At 38.9% G+C, this 22,294-nt stretch overlaps 1 protein-coding gene across 1 annotated transcript; it reads right to left on the bottom strand.

The window, feature by feature from the left end:
• Positions 1–17,741: 17,741 nt before the first annotated feature.
• ndufa12 (NADH:ubiquinone oxidoreductase subunit A12) lies at positions 17,742–21,771 on the bottom strand. Its single transcript, XM_053508262.1, has 4 exons — positions 21,667–21,771; positions 19,731–19,816; positions 18,378–18,465; positions 17,742–18,020 (listed from the first exon to the last, which is right to left on the bottom strand). Exons 1-4 carry the CDS (start codon positions 21,753–21,755, stop codon positions 17,840–17,842), a joined length of 444 nt encoding a protein of 147 aa, XP_053364237.1. The 5' UTR covers positions 21,756–21,771; the 3' UTR covers positions 17,742–17,839.
• Positions 21,772–22,294: the final 523 nt, after the last annotated feature.

Below are 22,294 nucleotides of genomic sequence, written 5' to 3' on the forward strand. Positions count from 1 at the left end.
ATTGATGGAAACTTGAGAATAGTTTATAACTGGTTTATAGAATGAATGAGTACATGATGGGTAATAACACAAAACCAGCAACTACCTCCAGTTTTGTGTCAAAATTGTAAAAATAAAAAATAAAAAAAATCTGATGACATCTTGACAACCTTTTGTCAGTTTTTTTTACATTGTAAATTTCTCAGGCTGTGTGGATGTCTTCCTTTTTTAAAATTATGGAAAAAAAGCAACTTGAAACAACATTCAACTGAAAAACTGTGAAAAGGCTGTAATTAAATTTCTATATGCCCTACAAGAACATTTTTTTATCTCGCTGGAAAAGGTTTCGACCATGTGCTTACTTTGCAGAGTTTTACATATGAGATGTTGATGTGAGAAACTCATGGCATTCTTTAACAGCATCAAATATTTATCCAGCAGACCAAATGATCACTGGCACTAGACAGCTTAGTGGTTTTCTGTCTCTAACAAATCCAACTCATGGGATGAGTTCTTCCGGAACCTTTTACCCTGAGGGTTAAATGGATGTGTTAGGGCAGAAAGCACCCTAAAATGTGCATAATAACTTAAGACTCACCACAGCGAATTAGTAAGCACTTACCTGTAAGTTCAGGTGAAATGAGTCAACTTTCCTGTAAATGATGCAAGGTTGCAGGTAAATTCAGTAACTTCTCCATCCAGACTAGCATAATGTCAGCCTTTTTCTCCTCTACTGTAGCAATCTCAATCTGTATCAAGTCTGATTCTTTGCGTGATGTTCAGAAGCACTGCAAATCCACAGGTCATATATGCAAGAACATCCTAAAGACTATAAAAATCTCCACACCGAAAACATCTCATGCATCCCAGGTTTTATCACTCTACATATGTTTTATATCACTTGTATCAGTCTGACTGAAACAGTGCTATATATACAGTGTCACTGTGCCTCACTAGGAAAATAGAGAACAATCATGGAATCTGATAGCTTCACACAACAGATAGACACAATGGTTTCCAAGGACATTAATGTTTCAGTGGAGAAACACTTTCAAGGCTTTAGTGAATTTTTAAAGCACAAAGAGATTAAAAAATCTATCTACAGCCAAAACTCATCTTTCATACTGAATTTAGCTGCTTTTATCTACCAGTTTCTCGGTCTCTTCAGTGGGACATGTTCTCATCAACAGGGACAGCGTAATAAACTCATGTATCAAATCAGATATAGGATGGCTTGGCATGGATGAAATTAGACCAAATCTGAAATGTCCCAAGCAGATGGAGCCTGGAAAACAGATAATAATTAATTTTTTTTGGGCATCAAGTGAACATTTGGTTCTTGGGTGTGTAGAGTGGTACATCGACAGAGCAATCTAATCTCACAGCACAAATCCTTTGATCTGAATTGCTGCACTAATAACCCCATGAGCTTACAAGTCTCTTAGATGAGAAGAGTGGAAAAAAAACAAGTACAAGACATCTCTTGATCTGACTTACAGTGTTTTATATACAATATTGCTAATATATTAGTATCCACTCACCTGCCTCGACATGCATATGAACGTGAGTAACATCCAATTCTTAACCCACAGGGTTTAATATGATGTTGGCACACCCTTTACAGCTATAACAGCTTCAACTCTGCTAGGAAGGTTTTTCCACAAGGTTTCGGATAAAAGGAGTTTGTTTATAGGACATTTTGACCATTCCAGGAGCACCTTTGTAAGGTCAGATACTAATGTTGAATGAGAAGGCCTGGCTTGCAGTCTCCACTCTAATTAATCCCAAATGGTTTTATATCGGGTTGAGGTCAGCACTCTGTGCAGGCCAGTCAAGTTCTTCCACACCAAACTCGCTCATCCATGTCTTCATGGATCTTGCTTTGTGCACTGATGCAAAATCATGTTGAAACATGATGGAGCCTTTTCCAAAATGTCCCCACAAAGTTGGGGACATGAAATTGTCTAAAATGTCTTGGTATGCTCAAGCATTAAGAGTTCCTTTCACTGGAACTAAAGAGCTGAGCTATGTATACTGTATATACAGTATATATTATATATTTTGTATATCTAAACAGTATATATATATGTATATATTTATTGTATTATACTAAGGGGCTATAAATTACCACACACGCCCAGAAACTAATATACTGTAAGTGAGGGATGCTTAAAGCCTCCAGTTCAGTCTCATGCAAGCTGCATGTCTGAATCATCACACACTCTTGTCAAATGTCTGATGCAGATGTAGACTGTGACTCAAACCACCACCTATAAGATACTGTCCCATCAGAAATCTTACCATGTTAGTCCTATAGTCGGATTTTTGACAGTTCATTGGTATTTAATTGCTGATGGTTTATGTAGATTAAATGAAAGAAATGAAACCGTTTCTTTTACTGTGACAGGCTGCAAACTGCCTGAGGATTCAACAAAAAAAGGTATGTAAAAGGTTTATGTAACACCCTCAGCAGCAACCTCATTTAGCCCCTCATTTGTTTCAACCAACCAACATTTAGCATTCACCCTTATTCTAAGCACTGGTCTGATCATCTGTCATCATCTGCACCAAGTTCATGCCTTAAGTAAAATGTGTTTTTATGTTTGAATGATTCATAGGTCACTGTATAGCTTAAGCAACAAAACTATTTCTTTGAAACTGTTCAGGTACAGCGACCGGACTGAAAATGAGAGCCAAAACCTTGAAAGGTTTTGAAAAATGAGAGGTAAAAAAGTATTTTAAGGTGAACTATTCCTAAAGACTACTTTCAAAAATACAAGAAAGTCTGCCTCTTTGGAAGCAAAATATGCAGAAAAGAGAGGCTCAAGACTTTTGCATAGTACTATAAATCATTACATCTGCACCTGTTTATGTACCATAATCTACCACTGTATGTATGTAACAATTAATTGGTAATCAATTTTTAAACATTATATATAATAATTTGGAACTGACTGTACTATACCTAGTAGTATGTTGTTCCCTTTTAGGGGTCGCCACAGCAAATCATTTGCCTTCATCTAACCCTATCCTCTGCATCCTCTTCTCTCACACCAACTAACTTTATGTCCTCTCTCACTGCATCCATAAATCTCCTCTTTGGTCTTCCTCTAGACCTCCTGCCTGGCAGTTCCAACCTCAGCATCCTTCTACCGGTATTTTCACAATCTCTCCTCTGAACATGTCCAAACCACCTCAATCTGGCCTCTCTGACTTTATCTTCAAAACATCTAATATGGGTTGTCCCTCTGATGAACTCATTCTTGATTCTGTCCATCCTTGTCACTCCCAAAGAGAACCTCAACATCTTCAGCTCTGCTACCTCCAACCTCCTGTCTTTTCTTCGTGCCACTGTCTTTAAGCTGTAGAGCATTGCTGGTCTCACCACTGTCCTGTACACCTTTTCTTTTATTCTCGCAGATACTCTTTTATCGCACAACACACCTGACACTTTTCTCTTTACCTCTTTTCCACACTCACCGTTGCTCTTGACCGTTGACCCTAAGTACTTAAAGTCCTGCACCTTCTTTACCTCTGCTCCCTGTAGCATCACCGTTCCACTTGGGTCCCTCTCATTTACACACATGTATTCCGTCTTAAAATCACCTCTTAAAATTTTCCTTCACCTGTTCCCTGCTTTTGCTACAAAGCACAACATCATCAGCAAACATCATAGTCCATGGAGACTCCTGTCTAACCTCATCTGTCATCCTGTCTATCACCAGAGCAAACAAAAAGGGGCTTAGAGCCGATCCTTGATGCAGACCCACCTCCACCTTGAACTCTTCTGTCACACCTACAGCACATCTCACCACTGTCTTAGCGCTCTCATACATGTCATGCACCACTCTAACATACTTCTCTGCCACTCCAGACTTCCTCATACAACACCACAGCTCCTCTCTCGGCACCCTGTCATACGCTTTCTCTAAATCTACAAAGACACAATGCAACTCTTTAGTACCTTGTCTGCACTTCTCCATCAGCATCCTTAAAGCAAATACTGCATCTGATGTACTTTTTCTAGGAATGAAACCATATTGCTGTTCACAAATGCTCACCTCTGCCCTTAACCTAGCTTCCACTACTCTTTTCCACAGCTTCACTGTATGGCTCATTAGCTTTATGCCTCTGAAATTGCCACAGCTCTGCACATCTCCCTTGTTCATAAAAATCAGCACCAATACACTTCTCTTTCATTCTTCTGGAATCCTCTCACTCTCCAAGATCTTGTTAAACAAACTAGTTGGAAACTCTACTGCCACCTCTCCTAAGCTCTTCCATACCTCCACAGGTATGTCATCAGAACCAACAGCCTTTACACTCTTCATCCTCTTCAATGTCCTTCTCACCTCACTTGTACTAATATTTGCTGCTCCACAACAGTCACCTCTTCTACTCTTTGTTCTTTTTAATTTTCCTCATTCATTTTAAGTACTCCTTACATCTTCTCATCACCCTCCTGGCATCTGTTAGTACATTTCTATCTCTATTAAATCACTCTAACCTGCTGCACATCCAGATCCACCTCTCCCTCCTTACTGTCCAGCCTAGCATAAAAGTCCTCATATACCAGTAGTATGTACTAAGATATTTAATATTGTACAGTATGTAAAAATGTACCATATTAGATACATGCATGCCAAAATATGGTGGCACATAACATAGAACTTCCATGGTACCCACTGAAGTGTCAAGGTACCTACCCTGGTACCCTATACTCTATAAAGTCCTATTTACCATGGTATTCTTGTGGTATATAATAATATGTTCTTACCATAGTACACTCTCACACACATTTTCAGCATCTTTATAAGTTTTGCCTTCCGTCCAGTGTGTCATACAGTGTCAGAACCTACAACATTAAAAGACCAAAGAACCTGTGTAAAGATTTGACAGGCAGTCTGCACAAGGGTGGAGGCTTTAAGCTTTCCTTGCCTCTGAGCTAAATTATCCTAAATTGTCCCGAATTAGATCAGACCTCACATTTCTTGGTGGATAAACTGGATATAAAATTTGATTTAACAGACACCCTTAAACAAAAGTGCTCTGTAGGCTATTAAAAATATCTCCTCATACCAGATTGCTAGTTTAGGAAATACCATCAAGCTAAAAATAAAAATAACTGTTAGTGGGCAGGAAATAAAATTGCACACAAATCAAGGGATGCATTAAATTAAATCTAATAAATGTTGATTTAAAAGGTTGGTGAAAAGGGTGCATTTTGGCTGAAGGGAAATTTCAGAATAAAAAAGACATGAAAGCAAGTTAAAAAGGTCAAATCTTTAAAAAGAAAAATTGGAAGATTAAAGTGAAGCGTCGTTGTGCAGACAGGTGGAAGGATTAATCTGGTGTATGACAGCAGATCAAAAATCCTTTTTCCCATCAAGTCGCACATTAAGCTGTGCAACACCACTACATCTTATGGTTATGTCCTCTTCCCCGATCAGAATATTAGTGCACATGTATTGAAATGGATATCCTCCTCATCTAATTATGCTCCTTACTTCCCAACACAATGATGCTGGCCAGACCTTCTTTCTGCCTAAGGTTGGGGCTTGATGATGTATGATATGCAGGGGTCCAAATTTCCACCCAGACACAAATCAAGCAGTTCTGGCTGTCAGGTTCTATTATGGGATATTATAGGAAGTAGCTTAGGAATGCCACGGTTGGAGTATTTGTGTCTCCATGAATTGCTTCTTTTTATGTTTTGGCAACATATCTACTGGGGATTTAAATACAAAAAATTATTAATAAATACATTTATGACATATGGCAGTCGCCTTTACCCAGAGCGACTTACATCTATCTTATTATACATCTGAGCTGTTGAAGGTTTAACTCCTTGGTCAAAAAGCCAACAATGGTAGTTTAATGGTGCTTTGAACCTGTGCGTTTCCCATGATCCACTTAACCATTTAACCTCTGAGCTACTCCCGCTACGTGCTACTTTTAACAACTATTCGAGAGCCACTGAACCTTTAATACAGTTTCAGTTCCTGTGCAAGTGTCCCATTTACTATCTGCTACCGTTAAAAACTACAGTTTAGTTTTAAGGCTTTATGAATACTGTCTTTATAACAAAAGTTAAAACTCTCTCATTAACTCACTCATCGTCTATACTGCTTTTTTCTGTATACAGAGTTACCGAGAGCCTGAGCCCCAGGAGACTTAGGACATGGGGCAGGGTACACCCTGGACAGGGTGCCAATCCATCATGGGACCCCACACACACTTTACATTTTTGTGCAGAAATATTCTGTAAATTCACCTGAATGGAATAATAATGAACATGAAGTGCTTAAAACAAAACAAACCACATAAACAATACTGAATATAAACTTTCTAAACTATGAACTGGTTTTACAGTTTCTTTAAATTATATGCTAAAAGTATTTTATGCCCCTCTTCCCTCCTCTCAATAAACTTGTCAACATTTGACCTTTTTACCCTTCAGGTTTATTACACCATCACAGCAACAGCCTTCTAACCGGACCCATTCATGCCTAAATTATTGTTTATTGCCTTCTCATGAGTCGAAATCCTTTTTCCTGTCATGAATCATTGGGTTACACTTGGCACAGTGTAGATAATGAACTCTCAGATGATGCTAGTGCTAATGCTAATCACCAGAGCAGTTAAATACAGAGACGTATGAGATCTAGAACACAATTAGTCTGAGAAAGAGGACATATTTTGCCTTGAAAACCCATTTTCAATTTCAGCGAATGCTGTGTGCCGAATGTTTAGAAGGCTAGTTTTAGCCCCCTGGCCCCATCACTGTGACTGCCCCAATATATTTTTAATAGTCATTTCATAGATGACGCATTGTAGTGCTGTGTAATGTAGTGACGATGAAAGGATGAGTCGAGTGAACCTAAAAAAAAAAAAAAAATTTTGGCACATAGATCATCTTGCATAGCATGCATCACTAAAGCTTGACAAATGAAGCACAATAAACAAAGCACAATAGCACGCATGTACACACACTCACAAACAAAGACGAAAGCAGACTTTGTTGCGCTACAGATAAAGCAGATAAACCTGTGGAGGAAGAAAGACCAAAAAAACCTAAACTGATGAAAATGCGAGATGTCTAAAGAGTTTGTTCAACACGCCTAAACTAGCCTACGCTACATTTTCTTTCTAATCTTTTTCAAGCTTAATAACATGACTATTCTGACAAAACTTCTGTTTGTCTCTTGGAGAGGCACCACCCCAAGTCCAGCAGCCAGGTTGAGTGACATGTTATGTATTACTGCTTAACCTTTTACTCTTTATCACTACAGTGGATAGTAATTAAAGGAGACATACTGTATAGCTACAGTACGTGTTAACCATCGTGCAAACCCGGATCCAAACTGTGCTCTCTGATGTTAATGTGTGAGTGAATACATTCGGAAATATAGTGTATATTTCATTTCCTATGACATATGATGCTCAGTTTTTATATGCCTGATTTTATGTACAGCTTTGTTTTTATTTATCTACAGTGCATTTTAAAAAAATCAGATATTATGGAAAAGGTAATTTCCTTTTAAAATGTAATTTAACTGTGAAACACTCATAGAGCGGCAAAGTGGCTTAGTGGTTGCACTGTTGCCTTGCACCTCCAGGGTCCAGGTTCGATTCCTGCCATAGGTCCCTGTGCTTGGTGAGTTTCCTCCGGGTACTCCGGTTGCCACCCACGGGCCAAAGATGGGTCCAGCACGTACCCTGCTTTATGCCCTAAGTCTCCTGGGATAGGCTCCAGACCATCCTGTATACTGGACAAAGCAGTATGGACGATGTGTGAGTGAGTGAGTAAAACCCTCATATATTCTAGATTTATTACATGTAAAGTAAACATTTTCAAGCCTTTTTTTGGTTGTAAGCTCTTTGTAGGCATGAAGTGCTGCATCAATGTGGCATGGCAAGAAGCCGATCAGTCTGTGGCGCTGCTGAGGCGTTACTGAAGACCAGGTTGCTTTGATAGCAGCCTTCAGCTCATCTGTATTGTTGGGTCTGGTGTTTCTCCTGGTTATCTTGAAAATAGCCCATACATTCTTTATGGGGTTCAGGTTTGGTGAGTTTGCTGACCGGTCATGCACAGTAATATCATGGTCAACAAAATAGTTAGTTGTAGTTTTGGCACTGTGATAATGCTGATTTCCTTTTCAAGCAACAATTGTAGCTAATTTCCTGAAGACACCTGTGCATGGTGGCTCCTGATGCACTGACTCCAGCCTAACTCCATTTCACATTGGGAAATTCTCCCAAGTTCTTAAATTGGCTTTGTTTCACTTGCTTCATCTTTTATAAGGCTGTGGTCATCCCTGTTGTTTGTGCACCTTTTCCTTCCACACTCTTTTCCTTTCAGTCAACTTTCCAGGAATACACTTTGATATAGCACTCTGAAAACAGTTTTTAACCCTTCTAAAATTTTGTCCAAATCATCTCCACATAACGAAATTCAAAGGAATTATTAATCAGATCAAGGGAGATACAGCTGTCTAGTTAAGGTGATCCTGTGCTCGCAGTAATCCGAGATTCCTTTTCTTGGCTGCAATGAGTGCAACTCAGAATGGACTTTTTGGCACCAATGACCATGCCGTGGTCAGATTCACAGAGATCACATTTCCCCCCATTCTGATATATAATATAAACTTTAACTCTAGCATTTAACCTGTATTTGCACAATATTATGCATCGTGCTACTGTTACATGATTGACTGATTGGATAATGTCTTATATATACATTTTAAAAATAGATAGTTGTGGTAGCAAGCTTGTTATAAAGCTTTTATGTCCATATTTTATTATTATATCTCATACACACAAATATTCTTCGTAACTGAATATCCCTGTTTGTTCCCCCAGATTTCCTGAAAAACTTCCTGTCTCTGCTGTTTGGTTTTTCAAAGAATAACCTGCGCTAAATATTATTTCTAACCCCACTTTCACATAGTCAGATACAGGTCAGTGTGCTCTCCTGGGCTACATTCAATTACTTTTACTAATTAATGCAAAACTGAGTCTAACAAAAAGCAATGACATTTTGCTGCCATTTAGATTCGATTTAACACTACTCGTCTAAAAACATTTAACAGACTCATTCATGCCGAATAACACAAAATCTCTAACGTGTTAGAGAGCATTAACTTTATTGATGTTTGAGTGCTTTATTTTTTGGTGCATTTTTTTGTACTGATGGCTGGCTTTTCTTTTTTAATACTGAATAATGACTTTGATTGATCAACGTTTTACAGAAAAAAAAAATCATTAGTTAAAAAAAAATAGTGGCACAATTGGGTAGAAAAAAAACAAGGGTAGAAAATACTGGAGTAACTGTAATCCAAGAGTACACTGACGTATTATTTGTGGGTATTTATTCTCTACATGAGTTCTATTAAAAAATTGAATAAAAAATAAATAAATAAAAAATAGGCCACAGCACTCATTACAAACCACAAAGTTCCTCTGTGCCATATGAATTGATGCTAATGGGCTCATCAATTTAATGGGCTCAGCTTAACATCTAGTCATTAGCTTTCAAACAAGTACCGATTCATCTGCTGTGACTTTCTGATGCTAAACAAACTATTTAATGAAATAGCTATTCATGTGCTCATGAAGATGGATAAGCCAATTGACTGCAGTTTTAACTGGAGGATGCGCTCCCCAGCTCTACCTCAAGACTTGATGCAGTGAGATGCAATGTTTGTATAAAATAAGACATCACCTTTTGCTAACTAGAAGGCATGAAGTCTGTTAAATTATGAGGGGTCGTCAAGTTAAACCGGGGCTTGTGGCGAAAGCTTTTTTAAAAGACTTCAAGCACAGTATGATGATGAGACTTTAACTCGCAATTAAACATCTGCATGGTGCAAACCATTTAAAAGAGGCTTTGCGTTCAGGAATTCAAGCCGAGGTGGCTCAAAGCCCCTTCGTAGCCCATCCTTGAAAATTAACCGCGGACTCACGGTACACACTATCATTCACAGTCACCAATTAAACATTACAGGAACTCAGCTGGGAGTTACTGCCACATCCCCCGTATAGTCCTAACCTCGTTTCAAGTCATTTCCACATGTTGGGCCACTAATGGAGTTCCTGGGAGGCCAGCGTTTCAGACGTAAAGCAGGAAATCCTATCATGGCTCCAGCATAATGAGAAAACGTTCTACCTTGATGGTATCTAAGCACTAGTGAAATGCTGGGATAAGTGCATTAGTGTAGGAGGGGATTATATAAAGAAATAAATGGAGTTATTGTTATTGTGAAGGATAGCAGAATACACTACAAGAAGCAACTTGCATTGCAAATCTGCGTACTGCTTCATGTCACTTCACTTAAGCAGAATTATTAAGAAATCATGATTATAGAAAAACACCTATGTGAAACACCTGCACACCTTCCTTCTTCCCAATTTTGAACTCTATGTGTAAAAGCTCTACTTTATTTAAATTTTTAGTAGACAGTAACACAGTGATATGTTCAATGAAAAATTTTATTTTACTTCTATATACACTTTGCGTGTGATTATAACATAAACATCACATGAGGTGCATTTGATTAATGTAAAGTCATGTGAAAATAAATGAAGCATATGATAAAAGAAAAAAAGAAAAAGCCACATGAGTATAAATGACTTCTGTGAAAAAAAATCTTAATCATGTGACTAATCAGACACATATTAAGTTTATGTCTAAACTTCAATATATAAAGTTTGTAAAACTGTATCAAGCTGTATGCAGCTCTTTCTGTTTAACAGACCGGCACAGGTTTCAAAATATCGAGGGGGAAATCTGATTTAAAAAAATCTAATTTATGGTTGCACATTGAATGGAGGATAGCAACAGAGAACATTTTGATTCATATGGCCAGATACGTGTACAAAATACATCAGATGGTGTGTGTGGGGGGAATTCGAGAGATGGTGGTGTTATATAAAGCCCATATGGAATTCCATTAACAGTTGAGTGTCTACAGACTGACCAGGTTATATCAGGCACTTCATTCACATTCCTGATGCGCTTTTTCCTTTATATTTCTATTCCACTGCTGTTGCTGTGCTGAAAGCTTCGACATCAACGATCCATATCCATTAAAATCCGAAGTTAGGGGGGGTTTAACAGGAGCACGTCGGCAGCCAGAGGCCAGGCCTAACCCAGTACAGCCTTTTGTGTGTGTGATAAAGGGGCGTGTGACGAAGTGGAATTACTCTGTAGCTATAAAACACATAAGGTAATTTTTCTTGTTCAACATTGGCCATGTGGTCTTATCCCACAGAAAAGACAAGAAAATGCTGGCCATGATAAAAAGGCAAAAGAACAGGACATTACAGCATACTATACAGACCCCGAACAGCCCTAACATCATGCCCGATATTGTGTAGGTGCCGCCCTTGAGCCACCTGGCAGGCTCTGGCCCCTGAGTGTGTGCTGTGGTGTCTGGAACCAGGGCGTTGGTAGAGGATTCTTTGGGTGTTGTGGGTCGCAAAGTGGAGCCTTCATTAATCAGACTTGTTTGTCTGGTGCATTCCATGAATGCTCGGTCAGATTGAGATCTGGGAATTTGGAGACTAGATCGACAGCCTAAACCTCTGCAACTGCCAAGCCCCGTACGCAGCAAGCTGGGATGCACTGGACATTCTGTTGCTCTTCTTTCATAGACTTTTTTCAGAAATTTATGCTGCATTAGCTTTTCTGTGGGATCAAACCAGACAGACTGGCCTTTGCTCAGTCACAGGCCAATATATATACGATGCAAGTGGCATTTATAAAAACTTTATAGTTTTACAGGAAAAAAGTATATGCAACATTAAACAGTTTTATTGGATAGAAAGTTTTTGGACAGCTGATCAATATACAGTAAGGCTGTGTCAAAAATGATCTGCGTAATACAGTATGGCTATAGAATTTATTTTAAGTAACTTAATCAAGAAAAGGACAAATACATTATACATCCAGCTGATGGTTGAGTTTTGAACGTTTTCTCAGAGGATGTTTTTACGTTCCACACTCTGCCGTTTACTCTCAGGCTTATTATGATGAAACCATGTCTCATCTACTGTATTTAAGAAACTCTCACCTTCCTTAAAGTATCGGTCCAAACGCTTCTTCAGTGAGATGTTCCACCACCAGATACACCCTCAGACCACAAGAAGATTAATCACTTCTTTTGTGCATTTTTTTTTAAAAAAGGTGGGGCATCCATTTTTCTTTACACAGCACAGAGAAACACGTTATTTCCTTCTGTCATGACAAAACTCAAACTGCGATGCCCCTGGGTCTTTCACATGTTCGCACAAATTCTCCTCGATACTTTATCACTGTGCTAAATATGCTCTGCTCATTCTGATGGCATTCATATGAGTCATTACCGCTCCACACTACTCCTGCTGGCTTCTGTGCTTTCGCTGGATTCACACATCCACCTGATGAAGCTGCACTCCTTACTAATGCACATCCATTTCATGCACATCATGTCATCTTCATTATTTATTATTAGTTGTTTCCGTGTACTGAATGTTAAACCGAATCCTTGAATTTTCTGTATGTTTCCTTTTTTATTAACAAAAGGATTTAATTTATTGTGTTACGAGCCACCCTGGTACGGACGATCCATTCATTTATGGAGCAAAAGACAGCAAGAAGAAAGCATGTGAGTGTGTGAGAGAGCAAGAAAGACAGAGAGACGATAAAAGGAGCATTGAAGTAGTGTGACCCAGAGAGTGACCTCTGGCCCATCAGCCCACTGAGCCCTCCTGCAGTGTGTGTGACATCACCATTCAGAACTTTAGCTCCTCTGATGGAGGAGATAAAAAGAGCTGAAATATGTGTGTGTGTACGTGTATGAGTGCGTACACACAAACATGCAACGAATAAATACTGATACTGTTTTTCTTGACTGATGGTATAATACTCTCTGACACACACACACACACACACACACACACTAGTTTTGCTCATGCTGTCGCTTTATGAATGATTCAGGTTCCTGTCTCCGACACACTTGAATTATAGATGAAGAAAACTGCATGTGTGTGTGTGTGTGTGTGTGTGTGTGTGTGTGTTGGTGGGGGTAAAAACCAGCCTGAAAAGTCCGAAAATATTAAAAACGTTCAACAAGCATTCCAGTCATTGTTTTTTGATAAATAGCATGGATCTTATCTACACTAGTGACATCATTGACAACGCCCAGGGCAAAACAGGAAATTCTCTACGATGCTAGAACAAACAGAACCTCATGCTCAGAATCACACTGTGTGCATGCTACAGTCTAAAGGCTCACGGAAAGGCTGCTCCGACATGTCGTCTCACACAAACACACACACGCGCACACGGACACACACAAACACAGGGGATCTTCTCTGTGGAATTTGAAACATTTACACTTTTAAAAAGGGAAGTTCTTGAACGTAGTTTAAGGAACAGTTCAACAAAAAAAATGAATGTAACCCAAAGTCAGCTATAACAGTTGATGGTAATTGACGAAACATTTAAAACTGATGAAAAAAAACTGGCGAAAAACTGAGAAACCTTACAATTTTATGCACAAAATGAGCTCCTTTCAAATTTAAAGACCGCTACAGGTCTCAAAATAGTTGGGACAGGTGCATGTTTACCATGGTGTAGCATCTCCTCTTCATTTTTAATCAGTTTGGGCATTGAGGTTATGAGTTTCTGGAGATTTGGTGTTTGGTGGAATTCGCTCCCATTCTTGCCTGATATAGTTTTCCAGCTGCTGAAGAGATTGTGCTCGTCTTTGACGTATTTTACATTTAATGATGTGCCAAACGTTCTCTACACATGAAAGATCTGGACTTTACACAGGCCAATTCAGCCCCTGACTCTTCTACTTCGAAGCCTCGCTGCTGTTATAGCTGCAGTATGTGGTTTTGCACTGTCCCGCTGAAATACACAAGGCCTTCCCTAAAATCAACGGCGTCTGGAGAGGAGCATATGTTGTTCTAAAACCTTTATATACATTTCAGCATTCATAGTGCCTTCCAAAACATGCAAGCATCAGAAATGCTGGCTTTAGAACTGAATGCTAATAACACGCTGAAAAGGTCCCTCTCTTCCTCCCGGGGGACACGGCGTCCGTGATTTAGACTCGTCTAACCATAGAACACTTTTCCACTTTAAAACAGTCCATTTTAAATGAGCCTTGGCCCGCAGGACATGCTTCTGGTCTATGTTCACATATGGCTTGCTTTTTGCTTGATAGAGCTTTAGTTGGCATCTGCAGATGGCACAGCAGATTGTGTTTACTTACACTGGTTTCTGGACGTATTCCTGGGCTCATTCAGTAACGCCCATGACACAATCATGGCGATAAGTGATGTAGTGCTGTCTGAGGGCCTGAAGACCACAGACACCCAACAAAGATCTTGATGTCATGCCCTGTACATGAAATTGAGAAACATTGTTTTTAAAGTATTTCACAATCTTTTTACTCACGCTTTCACAGATTGGAGATTCTCTGCCCACCTTTACTTCTAAGAGCCTCTCTCTTACGGCAAAATAGCTTTTATAGCTATTCATGTTACAGACCTGATGTCGATTAATTAATCTTTAAAAAAATGTCCTGCTTTTCAGCCCCTTGTCAGCCCCCGTGCAAATGAGACCTGTAGCAGGCATCAAATTTAAAATAAGGTCATTTAGTGAATAAAAGCGTTAAAGTTCTCTGTTTAAACATTCATGCTCTCTATGCTTCAATGTAAATACAAATCACAAAAAGAATCACTATTTAAATTTAAAAATGTCCCAACATTTCCAGAATTCAGGTTGTATACAGTAGATTAACCATCTCCCAGTTAAATTAAAGAAACCACATTTATTCAAACACATTTTCCATTATGGTTAAAAGAGAGAAGGATTGAAATCCAATCCATCGCAGGGCGCGCACACACACACTACGGACAATTTGAGAATGCCAATCAGCCTAATCTGTATGTTTTTGGACTGTGGGAGGAAACCCACCAAGCACATGCAAACTCCACACACACAGACCCCAAGGTGGGAATCGAAATCAGACCATAGAGGTGCAAAGCGACAACGCCACTGTGCCATCCACAGTGCACGTAATCTTCGGAGAGTTATGCAATACATTTAAAAGGAAAATGATCTATTAATATATTTTTACTTCATTATTAAATTTGCAAGTTTTCTCATTGTGTCACAAGCTGACATATTTGAGCTTCACACAGCTTTAAGCAGTTTATATTCTCAAGCAGTACAATGAATGATGTAATGAACTAGAAGAAAATTCAGCAAAGCATGAGCGAATGAGATAAAAGATTTAAACATTCTTATATTTAACATGATGACTACTGGATCTGTCATCAGAGGTCATTGCATGGAGTAAAATAGGAGTTTTGAATGTAATATCTATCACGCTATCACTATTGGCAGAGAAATGATAAGGGCTGATTAATGCAGTGTCACAAAGTATCGAAAGTGGAATAAGAATGATGTGGGGAAAACTACGAGACATTCAATAATGTGCAGACTAACATAACTATTATGAAAGTTAAAACTCTTTATATACTCCCCTACTAAACTAATGCACTTATCCCAGTGTATCTCTAGTACTTGGATACCTTTAAGGTAGAAAGTTTTCTCGGTACACCGGAGACATGATCCGGAGACATGATGGAACACTGGCCTCCCAGGAACTCCTTTAATGAGCCAAACATGGAGTATATGGCAATAACTCCCAGGTAAGTTCCTGTAACATGCAAGTGCACATTTAACGGTGCGTTAAGACTTTAATTTAACTTTACATAAAGTGGAGATAAAATCTAAACAATTAAAATCTAAATAAAGCATGGTACAGGTATAGTGAATTACCCTGTGATGTACACTGTGCAAAAGAAAATAAGATCATGTGGGTGGCTAAAATGAAGCAAATGGGTATTAGGAAAAGTTTAATGATGATTTGATGATGAAGAGTTAGCTACTAGCTTAAAAGCTAGTTTAAGTGATTTACGTTCAATCGCTTTGTGTCCATGTGGTGTATCCTGGAAACTAAATTTTTTTATAATGGAATGAGTAAATGTGTGTAAGAGTGAAAGTGAGAGAGACCTAATTAGAACATATGCTATATTTACTCCAAGTGGTGTCTGGAAATGAGGGCAGATGACCTCGTTAGCACCCGTATGCTATTAGCTAGCTTATTACTACGATAAAAACAACACTTCCTGTATAATAAAACAGTGTGAGGATATTATGCCCCTGTCAAAGGGGCTTAAAAAGTTAAACCTTGGCTCTCAGTGGGCCACTGTACCATGCTGTGGTGTGTGTGTGTGTGTGTATACATAATTAATAAGCTTAGACAGTCATTCAACTCAGTGTGAGAGGAAGACACTAAAACAGACATATACTTTCTAATCGGAAAATGAAGCCAAAATCCCATTTAGGGAATTAAATAAGCTTTTTTTTATTTATTTTTTTTATTCTATCCAATTCTCTCTAAGTGTTCCCTTTAACCTTAAGTTGGTGTCCAGAATGTTTCAGTTTTGCACATTGTCAGTATGACCATTCATTCATTTTCTATACCATTTATCCCATACAGGAAGGATGGATATTATCCCAGGGGGACGTAGGACACTAGGCAGGGAACACTATATGTTCCAACCCATTGCTGGCCACACATACAACAGACATTTTGGCAGCGCCAATTAGCATACTTTGCATGTCTTCGGGAAGAAACCCACCAAGAACACAGGAAGAACATGACCCAAGGCGAGAATCAAACCCTCACCCCTAGAGGTGCGAGGCTACAGTATTAAACACTATGCCAACATTCTGCCGAAGTATGAGCACCATTCAGCAAATTGACAAACCAAGTCAGAGCAAATGCCAAAACTGGAGAGACACTACCCTCTAGAGGAAGAACACTTCCTTTCCAATTCACTAAATCTTGCGAAATCGCACACCTTCTGTTTTAGTGCTCTAACATGAGTTACATACACTCACTGTCCACTTTAATTAGGAATACCTGAACGTTCATGGTATGTCTAATCATTTAATTATGTGCCAGCAGTGCAGTTATGAAATAACATAAGAAATTAAAGTAACTGAAAAAAATCACTATTTACAACGGCGATAAGCAGAAAAGCATATCAGCACGTACAACACATGCTGTCACGTGTACAGAGTCACTAAAACCAGATAGATAAAACAATCACCTGATCTTTTTAGCAGTCTGCAGCTCTCTCTTGGACAGGGTGCCAATATATCACAAAGCACACACATACACTCCCTTATTAAGAGCCTAATCAGCATATTGTGCATACTGGGCCTTTTATAAACATCAATCAGTTTTATGCTTTCATTCACAAGAAATTTCATCAGAAGTCACAGTTTGCCTTTCAAAGTGTGGAGAAAAAATCTCTGCCCCAAACCTGGGTACCAATACCGCTAACAAAAGTTCAGACCTGACCATAAATAAGAGCTTTTAATAAGATGTGCCAAATATACTGCAAAAGTCAATGCAAGAATTTTTTTTTTTTTTTTTTTTTTAGCCAAAAAAAAAAAAACTTTTTCTCTGGATTTAAAACCTATTCAACAGCCAGGGTATAATTTTTTTTTTTTTTATGCAGCTTAGATAAATGTAATATAAACGTATTTACAGTTTTCTGTGTAGCGGAGAGGACTGAGATCTTTAACAGCTCTCTCCAACCTTGTTAGGTATTACTGGATTTAGATTTAGTTTAAATGCATTAATTACAAATATTTTAGCGCAAAAAAATGTGCACACAGAGAGAAATGAGTTTTTTTGTAGATTTAATCATTTACAGTTAGAAATCCCAGTTATAATTTACACAAGCTCAGACACATCAACAAATGTCTTTGTTGCTCTTGGTGTCAGTGCTGTCCAGCTTTAGGCGGTACCCACTCGTGGATTTTCTTAGAAGTGGTGGAGTACGGGACGTAACACGCGGACGATCCGCTCACGTTAATCTGATGGACTTCCGCCAGAAACTTCTTGGGCTCTGGAGGATGTGTGGTGGGAGGATCTTCAGTCATGCAGTGAAGCCACCGGTGCCTGAAAAACACATCCACATGACATCTCTTTAGCTGAAAGAGTACTGATCCACAATACCTTGAGTGAGGAGGTGTTTTTGTACTATGCTGTTTATTAAACCATTGACCATCAGAGGCGCAGTAATATAAATTCTCAAGCAGATCTTTATCTGTAGAACTACATGTTATGTTTAATATCCAAAACTATAATTGACGCATCATAAGCAAAATAATTAAGTTACAATTTATATATTAAGATTCCATACATTTAAAGATAAATACAAAGAGCAATACAGCATGTGATGTAATTAAGTAATGAAATGTACATTCTCGAGAACTAAAAGTGTTGATGTTGCAGATGAGATCAGTCACATGTTACCATTCCGCAGGCACCATGCTGCCGTCAACATCCCACAGCGTTCTCTTGCCGTTCATCTCCGTGGTGTAAATGACCCACCGGTGACGGCCTGCAAGACACACGCCCAACAAAGCTCCGGTTAATACACAGTGGAGCTGCAACGAAGCACTATTCTAGTCAAATAGAGTAACGATTGATACGACAATTAGCAATGTGAATTGCACTATTTCTTAAACTTTAAGTCCATTTTAAGCAAGTGATAAATGTCTTAATGGATTTTTCTGTTGATACAAAAGATAAATAAAAACACAAAGCATGAGGAAAGTAGCAGCAGTAAAATATAGTTACTTAACTTAAGTTACTTAAAGCATTAAAGTGGCAGATGGTGATCAAGTTTAAACATTAAGAGTGCTTTCACACTACAAGCCAAGTCGTAGATACAGCGCACTTGACCTCAAATTTGGTACATCTGCATAACATGAACACTCTAAATTAAAAGGTGGTGTTGAGCATTGCATGGCATACTCGGGCATGGTTTGATTCAAATATGAAAGTCCACCACACTTGAACACGGAATCAACATCATGTATTCAAGCATGTTGAAAGTACTAAAAACATATAGAAGTACAAAATTAAATTTACCTACACTGTCTACTTAAATACATGAACGACTGGACGAAAGCAACGAAGGTACTTAAAATAGTATTTGCCTTTCACATGGTTTTTAGCTGCTACTTTTTTCCCCTGAAATATTTTTTATGTTTGAGGGGTGTTCAAGTCAAACCAGGAATTAAGATAATGTCTCCTGAATAACAATGTTAAACCGACTGACATTTACAGAAAAATGAAAGCACAGTACGGTGATGAGACTCTTAGTCGCAGTAAAGCATTTCAGTGGTGGAAATGTTTGGAAGACGGCTGTACATCCGTGCTTGATGATCCCGGACGAGGTGGCTCGGGGTCCACTGCAGTCGTTCCCATGAACATTCAGCTAGTGGAACGCCTGATCCATGAAAATCGACATAACCTGACCTCACTCCATATGTTTAAGACATTAAACAATTTCCAGGCCATTGTTTCAGACATGAAGCAGGAAGTCTGATCACTCTGGTGTACTAAGACAATGTTATGGTATCTGCTATGGTATCCAAGCATTAGTAAAACACTAAACAGCCTAGTCTACAGAACCAATTACAGCTGCAGGTCTTATGCGACATGTCCACATCACACTACCACAATAATATCCTATTTTCTGCAATAATCAAAATTTTAGACCATTTTGCGTTGATTCACGTCACTTTAATTCCAGGTTTCATCACTACTAAAAAAATACAGGGGTGAATACTTACACACATCCCTTATAAAGAGTCTTACCGAAAAAATAATGTTGCTTGTCCTCATAGTACTTGTTGCCATATTTGTCGATACCGACCAGCGCGCCGGTCTTCACATCATTCGCCCTGTTAAAAATAAATAAATAAAAAACAAACACAAAATACAAATCTGTAACTAGGCTGTATGAGCTTTTAGTGAGAGTACAACAGCAGGAGCTTACTTTAGCAACACACAACATAACTAATAGACTATTTCACCAAAACTATGTGGACACCCTTCCCCATATCTGGTTAGGTTGTTTCAGGCGCACACACTGCCAATTCTGTTGAAGCGCACAGGCATCTAAAACCTTTTGCTTTGCTTTGACATTCTCCTTGAATGGAACAGGGAAGCCCAAAGTCTAATGACGATCCCTCCTCCAACTTTCATACTGTTTGCACTGTGCATTTCAGATGTTAAGGCACGCTGACGAAGGTCTTGGCAGATTTCAAGGTAATGTTCCCTCTGCTCCTGGGTCAGCAGCCTGGGGTTGAACTTGACAGAGACATGGAGCATGCCCAAATCACACGTGCCTGGACTGTTCTGTATGACACACTGACAATGGCGGCAGTGTTGTGAATTGTTCTCCAACAAAACATCGTGGACAGAGGTTGAGGGTGTGGAAGGTCTCTCATCGTCTTCCATCCCCTCTTGAATGCATGTGCCACTTAAAACGCATCGAATCATAATTGTGTGAAACGTCTCTGTGGCATATTTGTCCAGTTAAATTCAATTTTATTTGCATAGCGCTTTTAACAATTGTCATTGTCGCAAAGCAGCTTTACACAATTAAAAGAATTATTTAAGTTTGTATGGAATGTGAATGTGTATGAATCAAAATGGTCAGTTTGTCCCTGGTGAGCAAGACGAGGGCGACAGTGGCAAGGAAAAACTCCCTGAGATGGTAATAGGAAGAAACCTTGAGAGGAACCAGACTCAACAGGGAACCCATCCTCATCTGGGTGAAACAGAAAGCAGGAATTGATCTGCATTCATACTGTTTGTTAGGTGTGTTAGCCAGTTCAGCTATACAAGTTGATGTTAATTGATGCTAATCTGGAGTCCAGGTAGTTATTGGAGACTTAGGTAGACTTGTAGGAAATTCCAGTCCTGAACTATTTGAACTGTCAAGTCCTCAGACAAAAAGCTGTCAACACTAGTCGAGGCCCGAACCATCTGAGTGAAACCGTCCCCAGACATCAGACGCATCCCAAAGAATGCAGTTCTGCAATTTCATGCAGAATTTCACTTTCACACTTTGTTCTAACTCCATGATGAAATCACAGACGTGGTAACGCACATGGTCAGAAGAGCACCAATTGCACAGCTCGTGATGTACACAAAACAATGTCTTTTGCACAATGACTTATGAAGGTCGGTGCTCCCTGGGACTTGGTGCAGCCCTGTGGTGCCATCAGTTGGCGTGTTACAAAACTAGTCTCTTAACTTTTTGATACCAACGCGCATCTAACATCTTGTAGAAAGCCTTTACAGACAAGTGATTCTAGAGACTCTATATTAATACCCTTGATTTTTGGAAGGGATGTCCAACAAGCTCATAGAGGTGTGATCGTCACGTGATCAATAGAAATAAGAACTGGACTGTTACCAAGACAACCAGTTCTTCTTTAACTGCATTGTTTACCTTATGATCAGTTCTCACTGACTGCCAAGTTTATCCATCTCTTAATCGCGATACATATATGTTTTAACCTTCTTTAGGTGCTTTTCCTAATTATTCAATAAGTATGTAAACACACACATTGAGCAGGAGTCAAGACACACTCCTTCCATTTAGCTTGTAGCCAATTAGCAACTGATACACTGATACGCAGAGGTCATCACTGTCTAATCATTTTATCTTCCATATTTTTCTTCTTTAAACCTTTATTACAGTCTTCACATACTTACAGCACTCTCCTGTAACCATACCCACCTGAAGAATTGCACTAGAAGCCCCTTGACGCCTCCGTGACCCGTGATTTGGCCCACGGCCCTGCGGACTATCTGAACATACTGCGCCATAGTGACGGGCTACAGAGGTAAACCCCGCCTACTGTCCTCTGATTGGTTAATATATGACTCTAACTGTACTAGGATTGGTTAATACAAGCCTTTCTCCTGTGCTTAAATTGGTTGTCTTCGACATCAATCTAAAGTGTACAGTAGTGTATTATATATATATATATATATATATATATATATATATATATATATATTTTATGCGCACGTTAAAACATTTGTGATACGTGTTAAATTCCGCTGTATGTTGTGGTACTCTAATATAAACGACTTTTTAACTGAACGGATAATCATGTTACAGGAAGCGGGACCCTGTCCTTCACAAATATCGTTCCGCATGCAACACGAGTGTTGTTTTCAGTTCCGCTTTTTTTTAATTTTTATTATTATTACTTATAAAACAGTTTTAGGTGCTCAACCTTTGGATGCGTTTGGTTCGGAAAAAAATTTTTGTAAACGTTGCTGTTAATTATTGAGTTTAAAACCACATGATGCTTAATTCTTTATTTAAATCTTTTACCAGATACATAATTAAAACATGT

This window comes from Clarias gariepinus, chromosome 12 (genome assembly GCF_024256425.1).
Source record: "Clarias gariepinus isolate MV-2021 ecotype Netherlands chromosome 12, CGAR_prim_01v2, whole genome shotgun sequence".
Lineage (NCBI taxonomy): Eukaryota > Metazoa > Chordata > Actinopteri > Siluriformes > Clariidae > Clarias > Clarias gariepinus.

Coding starts and splice junctions, on each gene's coding strand:
- ndufa12 (XM_053508262.1), bottom strand. CDS start 21,755: ATGGCGCAGTATGTTCAGATAGTCCGCAGGGCCGTGGGCCAAATCACG. Junction 19,817..21,666: donor CTTCTAGTGCAATTCTTCAG/GTGGGTATGGTT, acceptor TATTTTTAACAG/GGCGAATGATGTGAAGACCG. Junction 18,466..19,730: donor CAAGCAACATTATTTTTTCG/GTAAGACTCTTT, acceptor TGTGTCTTGCAG/GCCGTCACCGGTGGGTCATT.